Source organism: Euprymna scolopes, chromosome 15 (genome assembly GCF_053919585.1).
Source record: "Euprymna scolopes isolate OS-2025 chromosome 15, ASM5391958v1, whole genome shotgun sequence".
Classification (NCBI taxonomy): Eukaryota; Metazoa; Mollusca; class Cephalopoda; order Sepiida; family Sepiolidae; genus Euprymna; species Euprymna scolopes.
In genome coordinates, this window is record NC_136496.1 from 53,261,431 (window position 1) to 53,287,467 (window position 26,037).

Here is a 26,037-nt window from a genome sequence, read left to right on the forward strand (position 1 = left end):
AAGAGGGAAAGTTTATCTTTGTAGAGAAAGAGTCTGTGTGTGTATGAGTGCTTCATTCAACCTCATCCATTTCATTTAAATAACGGGGTCACCAAATTTGTAGGGGACTAGGATATATAAATACCCCAATCCCGTTACAAAATAATAATGAAACGAATGGGAATTGAAGGAAACAAAGACACAATTAATGGATAAGATAAATGTCGTTTATTTGCTGTTAAAAGAAATGAACATTTTAGTTATAACATGTCCGCGCGTGGGAAGAGAAATAAATGTTGTAGGAACATTGAGAATGGTAGTCCAGCGTGTAGACAAAGGAGAGGATATCAGAGTTGTCATCAGTTAGTAGTCAGCGACGCGAAGGTGTTCTTAGTGGCCAGTAGTAGGTGGAAAGAGAAAGGGTGAGAAAGCCTTTAGCTCGTGCTCCATACATAGTAGGAAGTGGGCGTGAGGTGCGCGTGCGCGCGCCGAAACGGCGCGCGGCTTGTTCGCCCAACCTCTCTAGTTGAGAGTTGGTTCCAAAGAGAAAGAAACAGCTTATCACCTTGTTTTTATACTCGTTTCCAGAGTGTATTTTGCGCATGTGTATTTCCTTAGAAAGCGGAAGTGACGTCGTCCATGTGCGTGATCGTGTTCGCGTGTGTGAGTACATGTGTGTACGTAAGTGTGTGTGTGTATATATACGTGAATTTGAGTGTATGTACGCGAACGTGAATAAGTGTACATGTGTGGACGTGGGCGCGTATGTTTGTGTGCGCGTATGTATATGACAGCTTGAAATATGAATGTGTGTTTTGTGTGAGACTTGAAAAAGGCTCGTACAAATGTTCTTATGTTTAATTAGAGCTATTTTGTTATCAGAATAACATTAGTTTAGAACTATTCGGTTTTTAGAATGTATAATAACAACAATCCCAACCAATTCGGCATTATGAATCTGTTGCAATTTCTCACATTTTTCGTCAAATTTAAAAACATGGTTAAAAAAAACAAAATAAACTTTTGTAGATATATAGCTTGCATGCACTTTTATTCTTTAAATTAGTTTTGAACAGCGAATTAAAACAATGTTTTACTGCGAACAGCCACAAATGTTTTTTCAAAATCAAAATAAGTATCAAAATCTCGTTTATACATAGATTCGAAAAAGTTGTCAAAAAACAAATATATAACAAATAAATGTTATCAAAGGCAAGATAAGTTACTTTTCTTCCTAACTGGATAATTTTCTAGTGTTTTTATTTAATGTAACATGTTTATTCAGCTCGAAAAACGTACAGTGTTTACCGATGTATTAGAAAATTAAAAATGGCGCCCGGCCCGACTCTCTTTGACACGGTAAGTTTGAGAAAAGGAGTTAAAAATTTAAAAAAAAACTATACAAAATACTGTTAAAAACTCACCGAATATATGTCAGCCTATGTCACGGTAACATATATTGAGCGAGTTTCTAGCAGTATTTTGTCTACTTATTTATTTTTAACTCTTTTCCCTAAACTTACCGTTTCAAGAGAGTCGGGCGGCGGGCGCCATTTAAAATTTTCCAAAACATCGGTAAACACTGTTTTCAAGCTGAATAAACATGTTACATTAAATAAAAACACTAAAAAATTATCCAGTTAGGTAGAAAAGTAACTTGCTTTTGATAACATTTATTTGTTATATATTTGTTTTTTTGACAACTTTTTCGAATCTATGTGTATAGTAATACAAACCCTCAAAATCTATATCAATATTCTTGAAATTTTAAAAGCAGTTAGAAAACACATCAAACTACAATTAGGAAGCTTTTTATTTCGTTAATTTTTTTTTCTACTTATTAAGCGAAAGATATTTTTACAGCCTGCTCCAGCATAGTATAAACGGCCTATGGAATTAACACCTTCAACCTCGAAAATAGAAATCAACAAATTTATGGAATTTTCTTTGAAATTTCGCAACGCAGTTTCTTATTAAATTAAAACTAAATATATAATATAAAGCCAATAATTATGAACCGCTAACAGTAAATATGAGTGATGAACGCTCTCTTTGAAAAAAAGCTCTCTTAACTTCACCTCTAATCCAAATTATGTGTGGCAAGTCTCCTCCTAAAACACTCTTTAACCCTAACAATAACACTAAGTTCGAGTGGCAAGCCCCCCTCCCCCTCCAACAAAATACCTCTGTAAGCCACATACAAGCATCTAAAACAAACAAACAAAAAATAGATCCTTCCTTAAAGAAAAATACACATAAAAATAAATTGGTTAACTGTCCTAAAATGCTAGAATGGCCAGGAAATGGTGAATTATTTTATATTAAATTTTTGTGAAACTAACCGCTCCCCCCTCTAATATTGTTTTTGTTAGCTTTGTCTCTGTCAAGTTTTCAGTATGTTCACACATAATTTTCCTTAGCCCTACAATTAATTCAAAGTCCGAATGGCAACCCTCCACATATTCTCATTGCATAGAAACCCTCTTAAAACTACACATAATCATCTTAAAAAAAAAAAAAAGCATGCATATTTTCCCATAGAAAAAAAAAAACAGTTAACTGCCCTAAAATGCTAGAATGATCTGTAATAGGAAATTATTTTACATTCAATTCTAAAATAATTTGTTTATCTTTCATTAAAGTTTTTCATGGCATTTTATACATAATTTCCTAAAAAGGTAGAATCACATTTTGGAGGGGTGGTCAGAAGGAGTTGAAAAAAACAGTAAAAACTTATTCAGTTAGGTAGAAAAGTAACTTATCTTGCTTTGCATAACATTTATTTGTTATATATATATATATATATTTTATTTTATTTATTTATTTTTTGGGGACAACTTTTTCATACCTCTGTGGCAAGTAATACAAACCCGCAAATAGTGTTGAGCATTTCTTGAGAACAAGAAAAATGTCGGTTAGTTGACACTTAAATATTTGAAGTCATAATAATGACTTAAAAATAAATAGTAAAACAAAATACTGTTAGCAACCCACCTACTAAATGCCATGATGACATTTGTTGGATGGGTTCCTAACAGAAGTTTGTTTTATTTTTCTGGAGAGGTGGTCAGAAGGGGTGGGGTGGGGTTAAACAGAAGGTGTTAATCTACAATAATACCAAAGAAATATTGCAATATATTCATTTTTAAATGGTCTTATGTTTAGATTTAAGTTTTTTGTACATAAAGCACATTACAATTCAACTTTGAGTTCTCCAACTTCTTTTCTGTTTATGGATACATGGCATTTTTAAGGAATTGCTGCATATTTATGCACATTTACTGCAGATTATTTGGAAACCATAAACTTTGGGAGATTTTCAGTTGCATATTCTGATTCCTTGTACAAAAATACACTTATACAGTAAATTTCATTTTTTAGTCTTGTGTTTTAACAAAGATATGACATTTTTACTGAAAAAGTAGTGTAAAAAATGTGACGAAACGCATATGGTCTTAAAGAGGGGAAAATATCCAAACGTGTGAGGCACAAAAATAGCCATAACTTCCTTAATTTTAATCAGATTTTAAAAATTTAAAAAGATTCTTTCTTAGCTCATCAAGCTCTTTCTATGCATACCAATATTCAAATATTTCAAGCTATTTCAATTTTTTCATGTGTATTGCTAAATTAAGAGAAACATCCAGCTTGTCCTTGATGGCCATACATCTAAAAACATCATATAAATGTGAATGTGCCACAGGGGTCAATTCTTGAACCTTTATTATTCCTGATATTCATAAATGACTTCCCTGATAAAATTTTCTCTGAGATGAGTATATTTGCTGATGATACTATGCTCTATAACATACATGAGGGTAAAACTAATGCAGACATTGCTAAAGCTGAAGACCTGCAGTTGAATGGGGCCATAGCTGGTTTGTAACGTTCAGTGCTGCCAAGACTAAGCTTATTTCCTTTAATAATTACAAGAAATCTTCTTAACCACTGATTGCCATAGCTAATGATACACTGCCTGAAAGTACTTTCCTCAAGCTAATAAAATTAACATTCACAGACAACATGAATTGGAACAAATACATTGAAGTAACTGTCAAAGCTGGTGCAAGGAAAGTGGGTTCTACTCCCACCTGAGAGTATCCTGTATCTCTACAAGGCCATGGTTCACCCATGCATGAAGTATTGTTGTGACATCTGGGCTGGTGCATCTGCCACTAGTCTCTCGCTCCTAGACATCGTTCGAAAAAGACTCGCCAACATAATAGGTCCTGAACTATCAACTAAACTCCCTCTGTCCCATCACCAAAACGTGGCATCCTTGTGCCTGTTTTACAAGTATTTCAATGGCAAGTACTCTGACAAACTCAAAGTACTAGGGCCCCCTCGACGACAATACCCTCGACAAACCCGACAAGCAGCAAAATTGCACCCCCTACAATGTTGACATCCCTAGATGCCGTAAATCCTTCCACTCAAATACTTATTTTTCTCTCAGACTGCTGCCCTTTGGAATTCCCTCATGGGCCTTCCCTGATTGTACTGACATGAATTTGACTCCCCTTCGACATCATCTCCTGGGCCTTGCATCTAGACTTGTGGTCGACTTTTGTTTGACGTCACTCCCCAGGGATCTGGATTATCCAGCACTAGGACGTAAAAACTCTGGTCAGTGAGTTTGACCCACATTTTTGAAACCATACAAGTTAGAATATTTATGTCATCTATTCCTATATACAGAGAGAGACAGAGTTCGGAGTCGAGAGAGCAACACGAGAGCGTACTAGCAACACATTCTTCTTCTCCACCACAACCGTCACGCATGCCATTAGACTTGTCAAACTGTCATTCAAAAACAAAGGTTGTATTTACAAATAAACAAAATATTTTTATTATTTATTATATTATTATTATTTTGAATATTATTTTTTGTGTGTGTTTTATTATCGCCAACAAATGTATAAATCGAGAAATGACAAAGATTGATTTTTTTAGAAATTAAATAGACTTAAAACGCATTTGGCGATCAGCCATCAGCAAAATGCAATACTAAAATTTGACTCTCTTTTGGTGTCATCTCCTGGGCCTTGCATCCAGACTTGTGATTGACTTTTGTGTAACGTCACTCCCCGGGGATCTGACATTATTCAACACACACAATATGTCCCAGTTGGATGAGTCGGTCTCATCAGGCTTACTAATTAAATTTTCTCCAAGTTTTTTTTTTATACTGAATTCAAAGATGTTAATATTAAATTTGTCTAGTGACTGGATTTGATGATGAAAAAAATTTAGTTCATTTTCAATTTCTTAATTTTTTGTGAATTTGGTAAATTTTCTTAGTAAATCTTAAACTTGTGTATGCATAAAAATGAATTATTAAAACTATTTAGGTAATATAGGATTTGTACAAGCTTGAAAAGTCCTTTAATTTTGACTTTTGACTTGAAAAGGCCTTTTTTTATTATTTCCTTGAAAATATGGAAAATATCTTGAAAATCCCTTAAAAGGGTCTTGAAAATCGTATTTCTGTCCAGTAAAAATTTGTTTCAAAACATTAAAAATAAATCAAAACAAATACTACAAAATTATATTTAAAGTTTTAATAAAAATACCATTAAAATATTTTTTAAATACTGAAAATAATATTGAAATACATTGTTTATAAAATACTTCATATTATTTATCACAAAACTTGCTTTTCATTTCAAATCTTGAATTTCCGGTAGTGTACATACCTCAATGAGTAGTTTCATGGTAAAGTAGCACTACAAGCATATGCTGTATTTTCGTGAACATCGGCAATATTACATACCTAATGTGCTTCAACAAGTCATATCTTTTTTATTTGTTGGTCAATTTTTAAAAGAATTACATTGATGAAAAGACAATAGAATAAGCATTCCAATTATGTTAATTTATGCGTTCAATGTTTTTATGCTCCAAGTTAAAAAATGAAAAAAACAGTAAAAAAATGACAACAACAAAAAGGGAAACAGTTTTTTCAATGTTTACATTTTATACGTTACATTTGAATACATATTAAATTTGATTGGATATGGCTGAAATTTTATAGGCTATATAAACAAAGAAGTTCATCTCTACTGGTGTTTGATTTTTATTTTTATGACCACAGGAAGCAAAGTTACGGCCAATAGTTCAAAATTGATGAGAAAAATCGGCCTATATTATCCATTTTTATATAGATAATAGTTTCAGAATTATTTTCATGTATAATATGTAAATATTTGATAATTATTAATTGTGCGGGAATTTCTTTAAAATGTTATCTTTTATAGAAATTCAAATCGCTTAAAGGGAAACGAGGACAATGATGGTTAGCGTATTGACGAATTTGTATTCTCTTAAAAATAGAAAACTGTTTTTTCTGCTTTCAAAACAAAAGCAGAAAAAAAATTAAACTTTTTTTCTGCTTTCGTTTTGAATTAAAAAAAAAATTTCGTTTTGAATTTTAAAAAATTATCAAGTTTTTCAAATTTTGATTTCCAAACAATACTATTTTGTTGTTTTTAATGCTTGTAGTACAATGTACTAAAAGCGTTAAAAAACAACAAAATGTATTAAGTACGTGCGTTTGTTTTTTAGTAGTAACAGAAAAACAAACAAAAAAAACAAATATATAACAAATAAAAGGTACTTGTGCACTTATGCTACCATGCTGAAATAATAACGTTATTTAGAAACCCATTCTTAACATGGGGAAAGAAGGGTGTTTTGTTAACTATTCCGTACTTTCACCTAACAATTAAATAAAATATATTGTGAAACTTGAATTGTCAAGACCATTTTTTTGAATCTGTATAACAAACCTGTTTTTTTTTTTTAAGTGGAGATATCTAAATAGTAATATTAATAATTAGGCGGTTCGATATAGAATTTCATTGTGATGCATTTTGTAAATTTTTACCTTGTTTTCACCTTAACATTTTTCTTTAAAATGACGACCTGTTGAGGTTTTCGGGTATGCTGAAAACGAATATCGCATGTAAATTTTCAGACAAATAAGTAGCTTTTCGGATATTAAGCAATGTCATTTCTGGTGACCATCTTGGTACGTGTGTTTGTGCATAGTTTTGTAGGGTTAGGTTTGCGCATTCGCGCATACCAAGATGGCCACCAGCAATAACATGAGAAATGACATTGCTTAATATTCGGAAAACTACTTATTTGCAGAAAATTTAAATGCAATATTTGTTTTCAGCATACCCTAAAACCCTAAAAAGTGATCATTTTAAATGTTAAGGTGGAAACAAGGTAAAAAAATCAGTTTTATTTCTTTGTTTACATAATTGAATTTTCAGTAAAACAATAGAATAGAAATGACAAAAATTACCATCAACTGGTGAATATATAGTTGTTGCTTCTCAGGATTTCTGGTATCCTAGTACTGTGAAAGCTACATCAAGGATTCACGTAGAGTACGATTTAATGGCTGCTTCGGTAGGAGGGCATGGTTTTGAACGCCGGCTAATCATAATTTTTTAAATTTTCGATTACTTTTTTTATTGTGTTTGAAAGATTATAGTTTAAAGTTAATTTCTCCAAGAAAAAAAGCATATGAAATAAAAAAAATGCATGGAATAATTTTATCTCAAATCTGAAAAACCCTACATTTCACGTAAAAATTCATTATGACAAAGATTGTGTTTACATTTTGCTAGCAAGAAAAATATAAGTTTTCTGGAATTATTTCCAAGTTAAAGTCTTAAGATAATGAATTAATACAATACAATAAATGTTCTTAACTTTTGCTAAAAAAAGTAATAATTATCTAAAAATGTGACACTGGTAGGAACGAGACTTGTTTATCGTATAAAAAAAAAACTCTGGCAGCAAAATTCAAAGGACAAATTAGACATAATTTATTTCTTTATCTAACATTATTCCGGCATATAGAGCGACTTTTTATTTTTATTTTTGAGTAACAGACCCGCTTCCTTTGTTTAAAAATGCATAAAAGTTAATTAAGTTAATTAATTATACTACTGACAATTTATTCATTGAAAAAAAAAGTTAGCACTATTATTTATTAATATTAATACAGAATTACAATTGGTTAAGAAAACAATTTATAATTATTGAAAAAATTAAACACTAAAAAAATACAAACCTACGTTAAAATTTATCACAATGTTTATGTGAAATTTAAAGTTGATAAACACAAACAGACGGGTAGTTGAAGAGAGGAGGAGGATGGGCAAAATAGACTGGTTTTCTTTTCAAATCTGTGAAGCCGTACTTACCGACATGGAATTTTTGCCATTTTTTAATTAAATTATTTTTCTATGTTCCTGTTTTTCAATTTAATTTTTTTTACTTTATTTTCAAGATTATATGAACATTATTTATGTTGATGATTATATGTTCATGCGTGCAATGGAAATATTAGAATCTTACATGTAAAGATTACGTTAAAAATGTAAGCGTAAAAAAAAGTAGAAATAATTTTTGCAATTATAATTCTTTGTGTGAAAATATTAGATAAACAATGTTTAATTCAGTGATAATATTGGTAGTCTGAGAAATTAATTTTTCTTTGAGTTATATTGATTTTATTAATACGGACATTAGGGGTTTTTTAGTAATGTTGCTGTAAAAATTATTTTATTTTTTTTATTGTTACAAATTATGATGCTTTATTTACATAAAAAAAGGCAAAAATAAATTCTTGCATTTTTTATTCAATACTGAAAACCATAACTTTAGTAAAAGTATTTTTTGTTTAAACAAAATAATACATTTCCACTAAGATTGAAATAGAGATAATTAGTTCATTATATTCCGCAATCATTCTGAAATAAATACTGAAAATTTCATTAAAATTGGTTAATTTCCTGATTTTTGGTGAATTTTTAAGTAAAGGAAGGGGTCAAAATGTTTATACATTTTGAGCATCGGCATTCATTTTGCCTGTACCTAATGGTTACATCTCAGAAAATAGGGGTATATTTTGGGCCAAATAGAGAGGATTTACAAAATTGAAAATTGAACTGATCCTAAAATGCATAAGTTCTCGTCAACTATAGAAATTTCCATCTTTTACAGAAATCCAAAATCTATATGAAAAATTTTCTGAGATTTATTTCTGAGATTAATTCATATCTACTCAATTTGTTTTTTTTCTTTGAGGAGAGTAGTAAATACCGGCCATGAATGCTCTTTAGGCATTCAATAACTATGCCCAGATTAAGCTCTCCTTTGGTGAGGAGGCAGGAAAATGCCTGCTCTCAATAAAGCTATATATGAATACCACTATAATACTTAGTTTTGTTCATGAATAGACACCCACTGTATGATACCATGCGCCAGTTTAAAAAAAATTGAAATTTTGTACATCTGAATTTCATGGCTTATGGTAAAGCGATACATCAAATTTGACTACATAATCAGAAAGAGCACACAATTTTACATAAGAATGCCAAGTTTCATGAGAATAGCTTGAAAAATAAATAAATGGCGAAATTACCAAATTTCTTGTCCATAATTTAGCCCACTTTTTCTAAAGAAAAATGTCCACGGAAAAGCCTAAATTTTTGCACTTAAAATTCTCATAACTTTTGAACTACTGATGGTATTTGCATAATTCAAAGGTTTTAAGCATCTTTTACATAGCTGTTTTCATAATAATTGATAAAATAACAATTATCTAAAAAGAAAAAATCAACTTGTAATGCTAGGTAAAGGGACGGAACTCTCGTATTCACAATACCGTAAATTCAAAATTTAAATGTAAAACGAATTGAGCGTAGCAATAGGGAAAATACATATTTAACTGCACTTGGTTAGCCAAATATAAGTGGATCAGGAAATGTAAATATTATTATTGACAGGCATATTGTTGTGTATGTAAAAAGACATTTATTTTAAGCAAAATGAGTGAAAGTGCCTTGAAGTCGAACATGGCTGGCATTAAACAATATGAATGCATGTGTTGGGAATCAACACTCAAATTGAAAAGTTACAATTTTGTTCCAAAATCAACTTCAACTGAAAGATGAAATTTCAGCCTTGCCACAAATTGGAACTTCAGGTATAAGCTAGAAAAACGAACTCGGTTTTGAATTTCACTTATTGTGCATTATTTTGATGTAAATAAGTAACTGACCTTTAAAACTACTTCATGAAATAAAGATAAATGAAAATGATTTTGGTACTTATGTAGTTTTGTTATCATGATGAATTCAAACTTTCATGAGCATTTCCGGGCAAATAACTGAAAGAACTGGAATACACAGATAAAAAAAAAAAAAAATTAAAACAACAAAATATGAAAAAAACTTTGTATATGGGAGTTGATTCTTTTTTTTTTTTTTTTTTTTTTTGCGGATTCAATAATTTTTGGTGGCCATATTTATGTTTTTTATTTTTTAATGTAGATTGCAGGGTGTTTGGGAAATTGTCTTTTGCTTTAAGAGCAGCTGATAACAGTGGAGTTACAGAAGAGAATATGGAGACGAAGGGATCTTTGAATTTCTGTCTCTGCATTATCTCTGTCAGGTAGCTTTCTAATAAGTCCATATTAGCCCCGCACTCATTTTTTTTGCTTTGCTTCCTTCCACATTCTCTCAGTGTGGTTTATTGTTGCATATGCAGTAGAGTCGACAAAGTTTAAATTTCCTGTTTATAACCTTCCTTCCAACTCTGCTGTATACCCTCCAGCAGTTGGATAAGAATGTTGTCTCAGGCAAAATGTATTTTTTTATTAGTGGAAGGAGGGTTTTGACATTCCTGTTTGGTATGCTAACTAGAAAACCCTCCATCTCTGTGGGGTAATATCTGCTAAAGACCCAGAGTAGTTAAAAGGCCCTCCCAACATTATATTTCCTTCTATTAAAGAGAGGTTCATCAACCTCGACTTGGGCCTCCGATCTGTCAAGGATTCTGCTAAATATACTCGACATACATCTCTGCAAAAGTTTTTCCTGTCAGATTTTGTATGGTCTGACTCGATGCCACATTCACAGCTAATGTTTTTAAAAATGTCACCATCTCGTACGGCCATAGATATATGGATTTTATAATTTGTGCAATTGAAAGATGAGACTTCAAGAAAAATATCCCCTTCCATAATGCGTTATGGAAGGGGATATTTTTCTTGAAGTCTCATCTTTCAATTGCACAAATTATAAAGTCTATGTCCTGCATTTTGGACTGCAGCATATCCAGATTTAGCTTTTCATAATTTTTCTTTTTTAGATGACAAGCTTGCTCACATACCTGGCATTTTTTCGTTGTGCCGGTCAGCTTCTTCTCTTGGGTGAATTGGATAGCAGATTCTTCAGATTGGACTTTTTTGCTTAGCTGCGATAAATTCATTTTGTTAATTGCTTGTAAACTTTGACCGAAAATTTATTGAATTATTTTCTTGTTTGCTAACTGGAATTTGATTGCTTAAGCAGCTTGGTATATCCTGGTTCTTTCGGTTATCTGGATAGAAACACTTGTGAAAGTTTGGATTTATTTCAGTAACAAAACTGCATAAGTACCATAATTTTTCCTGTTGTCAATTAAGGTTTTTGGTTTATTATATCATTGTTTAGATATAAAATTTTGTTTTGAATACTTAAATTTTGTCTAGAGAAGTCCTCGAAAAACTTTGAAAAGCCTTGAAAAGTGACATTGAAAATCTACACAAACCCTTGTTATATTAAACATTTCCAACCACTTCAATATTTTGAAAAATTAATTCATTGAGTTTATTTTGTTGTGAATCTTTTTCATTGTAAAGGTTTCTTCATGAGTTTATGTACAAGTTCAAACCAAAATGTCTTTGTATGATGGAATTGACAATAAAGAAGGAGGTGACACAGCATCAGATGTTGTTTGTAAGTATTTTTCTTTTTATCTTGTTAGACTTGTCATAATTCTTTGAATATTGCCTTAAGTATTTCACTATTTTTAACCTGAGATTGATTACATGTTTTTTTTTTTTTTAATATATTAATTTTACAATTATATGATGATGGTACTTAGTATGAAATAGAAAAATTTTAAACAAATTATTTTGCCATTATACTCTTCAAGTGTTGTTAATGTTCTAAGAATGTTTAATAAAGCATATTTGAAAGCATTGATATGTCCTTATTTAGCACCACCCTATTAGTAGTAATACACACGGACGGTAAAACGCTTTGGATAATCACAGATTTCAAGGTAGTTCTACAAAATAGCCATATTTTTTAAACCAAAGCACTTCAAGTCTTCAAAATACTACTGTTTTGTTCAGAAATGAATATACTTTCAAATGAATTAATAAATATGAATGTACATTATATATTTTAAGCGATAAAGTGATAAAAATGTGAGCGTCATAAAATGGCGTTTTCGTTAAGGTTTTGTAATTACCCCTCCCCCCCCCCCGATTTTTAAAGGCTCGTACCACAATTGTATGAAGAATTTTGTCATGAAATTTGGGAACCAATCAGAAGAGGTGTTAATCTTAATACTGTCAAGTGTCCGAAATATTTTTGACCATTTCTTTTTTTGTTGTGTTAAAAATAAGACGAGTATCGAACATTTTGACGAGTATCGAACATTTTGAAAAAAAAATTTCTTCGGACACCCACTAGTAAGTAAATCAATCTTTTTACTATCTTTATCAATTAAAAGTATTATTGTATATTGAGTAAGACCGTGGTAATTGATAATAATGTAAAAAGACCTACCCGAAAAAAAAGTTTCTGTTTCTCGAGTTAGTATTAGCAACAGCAGCTGTAGTATTAGCAACAGCACAGTGTAAACAACACACGTTCTTTAATTTTTATTCAAGAATGAATTAAGAAAAAATAAAAATATGAATATAAATGTTCTTACATGTTTAATTAGAACTATTTTGGGTATTTTTTTAGATTAAGTCCATCTCCACAATTTTCTTTTAAATGACGACTTTAGAGATTTTTGACTATGCTGAATACGAAAATCGCATTGAAATTTTGCAGAAATAAGTAGCTATCGTAGATATAAAAAGTTGTATTATGCATTGTATTCTTTGGCAGGCATCTTTTTTACGCATGTGTGTGCGCACGCCATAAACAAATCTATGACTAACACTGCCACGGAAACACTTTTCTGAGATTGCCCCTTCCCCTTCCACTTAGCAGAAAAATCCACTTTTCTGAAACTGAGAATGCCTCCCCCCCTTAAAAAAAATGGTGCCCACACCCATTCAATAAGAGACCAGTTTTCCTACCTAGCAAATGGGGATGAGGTTTCCTAAATTCAAAAAAATTGGTCATTTTTATACATTCGGTCCAACAGGACAATTTTCTAAATTTTCAAAACATCATACCTCTCCATGTTAAGTATGTGTTACTAAATAATATTTCAGGTTTGCAAGAAAATAAAAATAAAAAAAAGAAAAATAAATAAAAGGAGAGAACATTCTAACTCAACACTCACCTTTTAAATTACGACTTTTATTAGTTTTTGGGTATGCTGAAAACGAACATCACATTTAAACTTTCCATGGACTCCGGGTATTAAGATATCTTTGTCAAATAAACGGGCAAATAAGTAACAAACAAGATTTTTTTTTCTGAACAGAAAAATGCATCAGAAAATTCAATTTTAATAAAGCAATTTTGGAATTAAAGAAGCAACATTGGATTTTTATAAAATAGAACTATTTTTTTTTGTTTTCAAATAAATAATTTAAATTTTCAAACAAATAAATCATTTAAATTAACAATTTTTGAGTTAAACCAACATTGAATTTTTATAAAAAATAATAACTTGTGTGTGTGTTTGTTTTTGCTTTTTTTTTTCTACCAAACAAATAATTTAAATGAAATATTGAAAGTATAAATTTAATAAAACAATTTTGGATTTTTATAAAACAACTGTTTTTTTTTTTGTTTTGTTTTTCGAACAAAATAATTTAAATGAAATATTGAAGAAATAATTTTAATAATTTTGGAATTATTACAGATTTTTATAGAACAGAATGTTTTCTTTTCCCTTTTTTGTCGACCAAATAATTTAAATGAAATATTGAAAATATAACTTTAATAAAACAATTTTGGAATTAAAACAACAAAAAGTGTTAGTGGTATTCTGTATGAAGTGATGTAACTGTTCAGGCAGAAAAATCGTTTGGTTGTGAATTTGGTTTACATGGGCTTGTTTACATACGCATGTGTGTGCGCATAACCATCTGAAATTCTGTAATACAGGTATTTATATCTCGCAAACTATTTTTTCTGTAAAATTTAAATGAGATTTTTGTCTTAAGTATAGTCGAAAACCCAATAAAGTCACAATTTTATAGAAATTTGTGGATTGTTAGTTGCAGAGAAATAAATTTGTTTATAGTGTGCTTCAGTACCAGTGACGCCAAAGCATGTTTATTTTGGAGCCGTGTGTGCGGACCATAAAATGTTAATGGAAAATTTAGGCATTTCCACCCGTTCCACTGTCGACTGGCGATCTTTCTGCTCGGAAGTTTTTGACAACTTGTTACAAAACTAAGACCTAACAAGACGCCAAAGTATTGAGGTCGAAATCGATGAGACTTTAATTGTTTGACGAAAATGTAACTGAGGAAGACTCACCAGTCAAATTTGGTCCCAACGAACGGAAAAATGGTCATCTACATGTGATATTCGTTTTCAGCATACCCGAAACCAATAAAGGTAATTTTAAAGGTGAGTGTTGAATTTGAATGTTCTTTTATTTTATTTACCACATTTTTCTTTAAATGATGACTTTTCTATGTTTTCAATTATGCTGAATACGAAAATTACACTGAAATTTTCCACACACAAGTCGTTATCGAGATATAAAGACAAAAAAAATGATCAATTCTTTGAGGGGAGGGGGGGGGCAGTGTCCGTCTCAGAAAAGTGGATTTTTGGCGGACCAATATTAAGTACGATATTGCCCACTCCTTAAAAATCCACGTTTTTCACCCTTTTTCTAAGTTTTTTTTCCGACGATTATCATAGATTACAGATTTAAGTATCATCTTAACAGAAAAAATGTTGAACAAAAATAAATTTAATGACTAATAAGAGGGGTTTCTAATTACGTGACACGTTGGGGAAAGAAATGAACCGTCAGAGAGCAATGAAGTAGAATTTCATAATGAGAAAAAGAACCCCCCCCCCCTTAAAAGTCATTGAATTTATTTGTTTTCAAAATTTTTTTAGTTTTGTGGGCATTCTCAGTTTCAGAAAATGGATTTTTTTGCCAAGAGGAATGAGGGGGGGGGGCGCAATCCCAGAAAAGTGTTTCCGCTAGGTGGCAGTGTCAGTCAAAGATACATAGATTTGTTTATGGCGTGCGCGCACGTGCGTAAAAAAGATGGCCGCCAAAGAATACATTACGTAATACAACTTTTTATATCTCAGTAACTACTTCTTTCTGCAAAATTCCAATGCGATTTTTGTATTCAGCATAGTCGAAAACCTCTAAAACTCATCATGTAAAAGAAAATTGTGGAGGTGGACCTAATCTAAAAATTTACCCTATTTTGTTATCAGAATAACATTAGTTTTAAACTATTTGGTGTTCAGAATATATAATAACAACAATCCCAACCAATTCGGCATTATGAATCCGTTGCAATTTCTCACATACTGCTCCCATCGTGCACAGAAATCACTTTTTCGATAGCTACCAACGTAATTGATGCAATTAGACTAAAGCTGCTTTCAGGAACGCCAGCAAACACTGTAAAAGAGTAATCAAAAATGCAAGAGAGCTATATACTCAGTCCGTTAAATCCAAAGTAGCTGATCAGCGGCTTGGTTTCCACCAGTTTTGGCAAAAAACAAATAGGATCCTAAACAGAAGTGTGCATTCTATCCCAACCATTATCAATGGACCAGAGGTCATCTTGTCAGCATCAGACAAGGCCAAACTATTTGCCAACAACTTTGCAGCTAATTCTACTCTATTCGACAAAGGCCATCAACACTCCATAGTTCCTCCTATAACACAGAACACGCTAGGTAACATACAAATATCTGTGCATGAGGTCGCCAAGCTAATCAAGAACCTTGATTCCAGTAAAGCAACTGGCCCTGACGGCATCCCAATTATAGTGTTAAAAAAGCTTCAACCAGAACTTGCTCCTATACTTACAAAACTGTTTAAGCATTGCCTTAAGAAGTGCTTTCCAACACTCTGGAAAACCTCATTAGTATGCCCTGTATTTAAGAATTCAGGTGATAAGTCATCTCCATCTCAGTACAGACCAATAAGTCTCCTGTGTGTCATGAGTAAGTTGCTGGAATCCATATTAAATAAAGAAGTAGTCAACCACCTCAGCAGAAATAACCTTCTTAGTGATACGCAATATGGTTTCCGTTCTGCAAAATCTACCGCAAATGTGCTAACGGTTATATCTCATAGGATTAGTGAATCTCTTGACAAAGGCTTCCTTTCTAGGGCAATTGCTCTTGACATATCAAAGGCCTTCGACAAGGTATGGCATAAGGCCTACTTCATAAGATTTCCAGCTACGGTATAACTGGAAATGTTTTCTCAATCATTAAATCATTTTTCTCTGATAGGCTCATAAGAGTAGTGGTCGATGGACAAAAATCAGAGGCCCACAGTATTAATGCTGGAGTCCCTCAGGGGTTCATCCTGGGCCCAACTCTCTTCCTGATCTACATCAATGATCTCCCAAAACACATACTTAAATCATTCGTTGACATCTATGCTGATGACACGACCATCTATGGCAACACATCAAAGGCTGTAAATGACAAAGTTCTCTCTGATTTTCTCTCCTCTGATCTTGAGCGCGTGGTACAGTGGGGGAAGACGTAGCTGGTTACCTTTAATACATCTAAAACTAAGCTCCTATCTTTACATCATCAACGCTCTGATCCCCATCTGGCATCAATTGAAATGGATGGCTCTCGTCTAGGAGAAGCCCCATGTTTTGACAAGCTTTTGGGCTTGACCTTTACTCCTGATCTGAAATGGAACACGTACATCAAGTCTGTTGCCAAGGTCACTGGAAAGATGGTGGGATCCTTTTACCGCTCCAGAAGATATCTCACTACTGATGCAATTCTCTATCTATATAAAAGCCAAGTACGTCCAAGAATGGAATACTGCTGCATATCTGAGCAGGAGCTGCTAAAAACAGCCTATAATGCCTTGACAGAGTACAAAATAGACTTTGTGGTTTAGTGGGGGATGCCCTTTTATCTTCCCTGCAACCTCTCTCCCACAGAAGAGACGTTTTGAGCCTATCTTTGTTTTATCGTTATTTCCATGGCAGGTGCTCTTCAATCTCTAGTCCCCCTTCGCCAATCTTTCACGAAAAACACCCGTCTAGCTGAAACCACTGTCAAAAATTTTCCCCACTCTTTATCTGTGCCTAAACCAAAACATAGATTCCATGAACAAAGCTTCTTTCTTAGAACTGCATGCCTGTGGAACTCTGTTCCGCCTGCCTGTTTCCCACCTGACTACAACCTGGATGTCTTCAAGTCCAACGTAAACAAATTCCTGATGAACCGTCCCCTTTAGTAGACACTTTATTAAATCTCAACACTAACGTACTGTACATGCAATAACCCTTATCTCTGAGTGGCTTCCAGGCCTTGGTAATTGGTGACCACCTTGTAAAAAAAAAAACATGGTTAAAAAACAAAATAAACTTTTGTACATATATAGCTTGCATGCACTTTTATTCATTGCATTAATTTTGAACAGCGAATTAAACAATGTTTTATTGCGGACAGCCCAAAATGTTTTTTCAAAATCAATATAAGTATCAAAATCTCGTTTGTATTACTGTACACATAGATTTGAAAAAGTTGTTAAAAACAAATATAGAACAAATAAATGTTATCAAAGGCAAGATAAGTTACTTTTCTATCTAACTGGATATTTGTTTAGTGTTTTTATTTAATGTAACATGTTTATTCAGCTCGAAAAACATACAGTGTTTACCAATGTATTTGAAAATTAAAAATGGCGCCCGACTCTCTCTTGAACACGGTAAGTTTGAGAAAAGGAGTTAAAAATAAAAAAAACTATACAAATACTGTTAAAAACCCACCAAATATATGTCAGCCTATGTCACGGTAACATAAATTGAGCGAGTTTTTAGCAGTATTTTGTCTAGTTTTTTATTTTTAACTCCTTTTTCCAAACTTACTGTGTTCAAGAGAGAGTCAGGCACCCTTTTAAATTTTCCAATACATCGGTAAACACTGTTTTTCGAGCTGAATAAACATGTTACATTAAATAAAAACAATAAAAAAAAAATATCCAGTTAGGTAGAAAACTAACTTATCTTGCCTTTGATAATATTTATTTGTTATATATTTGTTTTTGACAACTTTTTCAAATCTATGTGTATAGTAATACAAACCCTCAAAATCTATATCAATATTCTCGAAATTTTAAAAGCAGTTAGAAAACACATCAAACTACAATTAGGAAGCTTTTTATTTCGTTATTATTTTTTTTCTACTTATTAAGCGAAAGGTATTTTTACGACCTGCTCCAGCGTAGTATAAACGGCCTATAGAATAAACACCTTCAACCTCGAAAATAAAAATCAACAAATTTATGGAATTTTCTTCAAAATTTCATAACGCAGCTTTTTATTAAATTAAAACTAAATATAACATTTGCTGACTTATTTACCTGTTGAACACACACACACACACACAATATTTATATATATATATATATCTATATATATATATATATATATACTTTCTTTAAGATATTTTATTTAAAATGGAAATGGCATTTTGCAACAAAGTAAAAATGAAGTAACTGTTCGTATTTCAATCCACAGAAGTACAAAAAAATTGTCAAAAACAAATGTTATCAAAGGCAAGGTAAGTTACTTTTCTACCTAACTGGATACTTTTTAGGTTTTCTTTTTAATGTAAAATGTTTATTCAGTTCGAAAGACAAGTAGTGTTGAGCGAGCGCTACCGAAAAAAAAGAAAAATGGCCGCAATGTCTCTTTACATTTTTGAAGTCTCAATAAAGATTTAAAAATAAGAAATTAAACAAAAGGGTGAATGAAACCCACCCAATAAATGTGACGGTAACATTTATTGGGTGGATTTCATTCATCAGTTTGCTTTATTTCTTTTTTTGAAGTGATTATCAAGACTTGAAAAATGTAAATAGAAATTGCGGCCATATTTTCTTTTCGGGTAGTGCTGAATATTACCTACTTTTCGAACCGAATAAATTTTACATTATATAAAAACAGTAAAAACTTATTCAGTTAGGTAGAAAAGTAACTTATCTTGCTTTGCATAACATTTATTTGTTATATATATATATATATATATATATATATATATATATATATTTTATTTTATTTATTTATTTTTTGGGGACAACTTTTTCATACCTCTGTGGCAAGTAATACAAACCCGCAAATAGTGTTGAGCATTTCTTGAGAACAAGAAAAATGTCGGTTAGTTGACACTTAAATATTTGAAGTCATAATAATGACTTAAAAATAAATAGTAAAACAAAATACTGTTAGCAACCCACCTACTAAATGCCATGGTGACATTTGTTGGATGGGTTCCTAACAGAAGTTTGTTTTATTTTTCTGGAGAAGTGGTCAGAAGGGGTGGGGTGGGGTTAAACAGGAGGTGTTAATCTACAATAATACCAAAGAAATATTGCAATATATTCATTTTTAAATGGTTCTATGTTTAGATTTAAGTTTTTTGTACATAAAGCACATTAAAATTTAACTTTGAGTTCAACTTCTTTTCTGTTTATGGATACATAGCAGTTTTAAGGAATTGCAGCATATTTATGCACATTTACTGCAGATTATTTGGAAACCATAAACTTTGGGAGATTTTTCAGTTGCATATTCTGATTCCTCGTACAAAAATATACTTAAATGGTAAATTTCATTGCTTAATCTTGTGTTTTAACAAAGATATGACATTTTTACTGAAAAAGTAGTGTAAAAAATGTGACAAACGCATATAGTCTTTAAGAGGGGAAAATATCCAAACGTGTGAGGCACAAAAATAGTCATAACTTCCTTAATTTTAATCAGATTTTTAAAACTTAAAAAGATTCTTTCTTAGCTCATCAAGCTCTTTCTATATATACACCAATATTGAAATATTTTAAGCTATTTCAATTTTTTCATGTGTATTGCTACTATTAGTCAGATGTGAGACAAGGTTTAATGTTGAGAGAATATCTACTTCCTTCAAAAGTAGCACTCTAGCTAGTTAAAAAATACCTCAGTTAAGAAGGATTTCTTATTCTTTGAAGACAGAACTAATACTACACTCTGATCCAGAACAAGTAGTACCAGATAAATTATCTTGTTCTTATCTATTAATAAAACTGGTGTGTATTGATGAATGTATAATAATAACAGCAAGGGGTCTATTGTTTTTTTGGGGGGGGTCTGACTTTTGAAAATTTAAAAGATCAGACGTTTTGTCTACAGACCGCACAACCCAGTTCTTCATCATGATTGGTTTTCTTTATAGTTAAGACATTAAAAACAAAGAAAAAAACTTTTATTCACAGGTACCCATCCACTTTAAAATGAAAATGCTATATGCTGTATATAAATGAGTACTTTTTAAATTTCAGGTTGATCTTAAGTGTTTTAGCTACTCATTCTGCAGCTTTTGCAAACAACATTTCAATTTAAGATCTGCCAGATGTAAGAATGGATCTTTTGTTTTCATAGGCTAATAATAAAAAAATTTAAATAAAAATAGCTCTGAATCTTAATTATGAAATAAATGTCTTCTTTTTGGATTCTCCCCATTTCTTCAAGCTATCTCTGTTAGCAGATACTCCAGATAGGGTCCAAAATCTTGTATAAGGTGGATATAGGTTTGATAAGGTCATTTGATTAATGGATTAGGAGGGTGTCATTCACAAGTTCTGACTTCTTCAGGAATGACCTGAGTCTTCTTTCTCTTAGCAAGATAGGAGGAAGGTGTCCATCAAGATGTTTCTTGATTGGATGTTTCTTCCAGCTGATGCTCAACATAACTCATAACATTCTTGGCTGTTTTGTCACATGATTCGTTTTACTGTTTTGTCAGTGTCCAGACTGTTGAGCTAGACAGATTCCTTTGTAGCCTTAAAGAAGTCCTAAAGATTGTCAGAAAGGGAGGATTTCCAAATGGTTCATAGTCCATTAGTTGTTTTAAAACTAAATTAGAAAATATTTCTGCTTCATCTTGACCTCCCACTCATTCTACAGATGTGTTATTTATAGTGTCTCACAAGTCATCTGCTTTTTTGGTAAAAGCTGATTGCTATTTTCTTGCTGAATCTTAAAACATTTACACCAAAAATTCAAACAAAATTTGAAAATATTCCACTTTAGGCTGATTATCATGTAAAATGTCTTATCCCTAAATTTGTTAAAATACTGAGCAATTAAATGTTCATTAGAAGAATAAGAATACAGCTAGAAAACATCTTAAAAAAAGACATAGTCATCTTATTATTATCCTTACTTTGCATAGATCGTACACTCATGAGCTATTTATATTTACTTAATAAAGAATGACAATAACCAATTTGTTATGCATGATAGATTATATATATATATATATATATATATATATATATATATATATATATATATATATATGGTGAAACGATAAAATTGTTGCCTTAAAGAAAAGAACGCTACGATTTTATTTTAAAACTTTTATTGAAAAAATCAATTCAAGTAACTTGATAATGCAGTAGAGCTGACATCTATTCAATGTAGCCACCTTTTGCCTCAGTCGCTGCCTCCATATGGGTCCAGAACTGAGAGGATGCCTTTTCCACAAGCGTCGGTGGGAGCTCGGCAAATGATGGTGATCAGGCTGGCTTTGGTGTTGTGCGAGGTTATGTTGATGATGTTGATGTTTGACCAAATGAAGTAGTTTAGCAGGTCCAGGGGGTGGAGGGGGAGGGTGGCAGTAAGAGAAGGGTACAAAGTCGTTGCACTCCTTCTGAAGTATCTTTGGACTTGTAGGCTGGTGCTGAATCCTATTGCCACGCTAGGGTCTTCCAGCGGCTACCTGATTGCACCAGGGGATCACCACACTCTTCAGCACATCCAGGTACACTTTGGTGTTGACTTTCAAGCTGGCTTCAAAGATGTGAGGTGGCATGATGCGGCCCTCACTTGAAACCATAACTGTGGCTGGAAACTTCATTGATCTGTGCCCTCAAGCATTCATTTGTCTGAATTTGCATTTTGAGGGTGTTGGCAATGATCCTGTTGTCATAACTTGGATTGGTAGAGAACATGAGTTGTACAGTGGTGCATCTCTGATCTGGCTCGTTGAACACCATTTCACTTTCAGACATGATAGAAGGCTCCTATCGCTCGTAGGATTTGTACACAATTGGCCAAGTAGATAGTCTGCAACAAAAAAAGAAAACCAGTTTTCATCAAACGGAAATGAAATCATGTTTTTTCTAAGGTGATAATTTTATTGTATCACCCTGTAATTAACCATATTGTCAATTTATACATTGATCTAATTGTTACATGAGAAACAATTTTTAGCATAAATAATATAAAAGTATTAATTTAAAGCAATGAATCTATATGAAAATATAAGATGTGTCACATGTAAAATACAAATGTAAATAAAGTATATAAATAAAAGTTAACATTTGAAATTTACTGCTTGAAATGAATCATAAAAAGCTCTGCCCAAATGACTGACTTGGGTATTAAATAACCTGAAAACTGTTCATATGTTATCAAAACTCAAAGCAATCAAATTAAACACGATCATCTTCATTAATTTGATTACAATAAAGTGTTGTGTTGTCTATTTAAATAATTCTTTGTTTTTAATTAGTGATAAAATTTAAAAAAAAAGCATTTTACCATATTAAGATGGGTAAAAAAATAGTTATCAAATAATTTACAATGCACTGATAAAAAATTCTTTAATGCCAAAAATATGTTTACTTGTCACATTCTATTCTTCTCTCTGTCCAGGAATAGATTTGAAAATCAAGACCTATTCTAAGATCAAACAACCTTTAAAATCACATTTTAAGAGGATTTCAATATTGTACTTAATGTTGTATTTAAGTTTGTTTTTTTAATATCATGGGGTCTGCAAAACCAGCAGAAAGAACCTTTTACTTTGCTCATTCTCCCATGCTTTTTCTTTTCTTTTAACCTTTTAGAAAAAAATATTTACATTTTTAAAAAGATAATACAAAGAAACTGATTGAACATGTTCAATATTTACATTTTTGAAAAGATAATACAATGAAATTGATTGGACTTTTTAAATGTTGACATTTAAATCCGATCGATACTTAAAAAAAAATTTTTTTTAATTAAATCGTTGCCATGATTATTTTTCTTTGTGGCCATGGGAAATTTTGAATTGACTTTGAATGCTTTAAACTATCCATTTGAAAGTAATTTTTAAATAGAATTTTTTACTGGGAAAAGTGAAAATATGTGTGAACCATCTGGTGCTAATGAATTTAAAATCTAACTTGAAATTACTTTTGTATTGATAATTTAAAGGTTTCAAAAATCATGCTTGAATGTCATTTGTATAGCAAAAACATTGTGCTACACATGGACCATGATGATTTGTCTTGCCTGTTGGAAATTTGAAAATGATTTAATATTTAATGGCATTTCGAAGACGTCAATCTCATTGAGGTTGCTCTATGAATGATACAAGTTGAATTCTTACATATTATTACAATAATAAAAAGCAATGTTCTGTTTCATCATGTTAGGTACCATTTTTGTTTTCTGGTGATTTCAAAGCTTATCATTCTGACTGGCTCCCTCACTCTGATCACATATATTTTGTTAGTGTCTTAACTCTTCTCTTTCTTATGACCCGTTCCAAATTGTCACCTTCCCTACATGCTTAATAATCTCTATAAACCATTCTTATTTGATCGTTTTCCACTTCTGTTCTGGAATCATTTTTAATTTTCTCTTTTCCATTGATTCTTTTGATCATGCTATTGTTGACGTTGAGATGAGCTTTGCAGTTTCCTACATGACATTCCTTGAGATCTTATCTTTGGTATGTTTCCGAATTCTGCTAAGGAGGTTACTGAATGGCTTCTTATTGGAATTGTACATACAAAACCAAGGTCTCAAGATGCTGCATATAATTTTGGCCCTCCCCAACATCATTAGGGCCACTTCCACCCATCTAGTATATCAATCATCGTAGATCATAACATTTCTATCCTGTATATCAACAATCACCACTTGTTGGAATGGATATTCTGGTTCTGCTAGTGACATCAAAGGCTCCCTTGGCTGAGTTGGTGCAATCATGTTGTAAGTACGGCACTGGGATTTGGTTTGTCTGATATTAACATCCAAACCTGGTCAGAACAATCGGCTTGCATTTGCCAGCATACAATTTGTGCCTTGGTGTATGGAGTGAAGAGATTCCAATACGTCTGTGCAAAGTTGTCGAGGTATCAGGATTGTGTTGCCTTTGATAATAACTCCTTACAGGCAATATAATTCTTCATGCATAGACCAGAAAACTCAAGCTATGGATGGAAGGTCATTGCATGACTGGGGGAAACCATTTTAAATTAGATCTCTTAAAGGTTCTGCATTTTTCATCTATGGCTGCTGTGGCCACGATCCTTTCCCATGTAATAACCTTCAATTTAGGATAACTTTCATACATTGATATAAAGGTAGTTTTGACTGCAGTGTTAATCATTTGGTCATGGTTTTTGGTGGGGTACCTGCTGGGTATCGGGATGCACAATCAGGAGCTAAATTAAGTTTTCTGGAACAATGTTTTATTTGGAATCTGTACATGTGTCCTTTCCTTGAAATTTAACAGGCAGAGGTTTTTAATATTTTCTAAGGCCTAGTTTGAAAATATTTTAGTAGTGACAGATGATCCACTGTTATCAGCAAATCTAGGCATGAACATCTGGCAGGATTCTAGCTACCGGGGCTAAAGCTTCTCTTTCCACACTGGTGTGTATTGTGATTCTGCATCATTTGTAAAATGGGATCCAGCCAGAATGAGCTTCCAGTGACCATCCTCACATCTGCATTCTGAAATATGAAGTACAATATTCCTATTTAGCTGTAGTCTGTCACTAATCCTGTCACTCTGTTCATTTTGAACTTTTCAATACCTTTCTTAGCCTATTACTCTTTGATTTTTAGAATAACTGCATAAGTGTTTCATCCCGATAGAACTTTTTGTTCTTTGTCCACAAATATTTCTTGAAAGGGGGCCATAACTTCTGTTTGTGAAAAGGCATGCAACACCTGATTCATGAGTTCAAATTAGGACCTAACCCCAGTGATATATTGTGGGAATAGAGAAATGAGGGATGACTTCTGTCATTCTTTTTGTGGGTTTAACACTGTTTACGGTAACCAGAAATCCACCTCCATTTTGGCAAGATGAAACTGGATTAAACACAATCCCCTTGTTTGTGCAGTGATTAATGTAGAATTGTATGACAAAATGAAGATGCTACTGAGCCATATCCAAACCCTGATCCATAGAATCCTTGAGGGGGCCTTTTGTAGATTCCCTATGCACCTTGGAGACCCATCTTTTTTTAGCATAACCATCATCCTACTACCCTTGAACAAGTAGTAGGTGTGCTTAGCGGTACCGGTTCTATGATCTCCAGTGCAATGTCTCTGTCTATCTCCTGCTTACCTTCTTCGACTGATGAGGCACAGGTATCTATGTGTGAATTGTTGTTGGTGTTACCCTTGGGATAAACTTTATTTCTAAGGCTTTACCATCCATTGTTAGCAGTGATTAATGCGGATATATGTTGAACATGCTGGAGTTAAAATTTCCATTAGTCATTATTTCAGTTCTATTGGGTTCTGTGAGATTGTTTCTGGTTTCCTTGGGACAAACGTTTTGTGTGGGCATCCACCTGGGGGCCAATTCCTTTAAGTTCCTCAAGCCTGTTGTGCCTCTTTTGTTCTTAGCTTTATCTGCAGAAACAAGACACCTTTGATGTGTAAATTGCTGTCCATTGTGTCCCATATCCGATGGGTGGTTGACATTATTTACTCTTTTGGGTATCTCAAGTGGTTTCTGAATTTCAGTCCCACTTGAAGACGTCTGTGCCCAT

General features: G+C 32.4%; 1 protein-coding gene across 1 annotated transcript in view; it reads left to right on the forward strand.

The window, feature by feature from the left end:
* The window catches only part of LOC145293827 (splicing factor 45-like), a 269,412-nt gene that overhangs the window by 42,204 nt on the left and 201,171 nt on the right, over nucleotides 1-26,037 (forward strand). Inside the window, exon 2 of the mRNA XM_080140477.1 lies at nucleotides 11,687-11,783. Coding sequence (XP_079996603.1) covers nucleotides 11,723-11,783 — 61 coding nt within the window. The 5' untranslated portion in view covers nucleotides 11,687-11,722. The remainder of the gene's footprint in view (nucleotides 1-11,686; nucleotides 11,784-26,037) is intronic.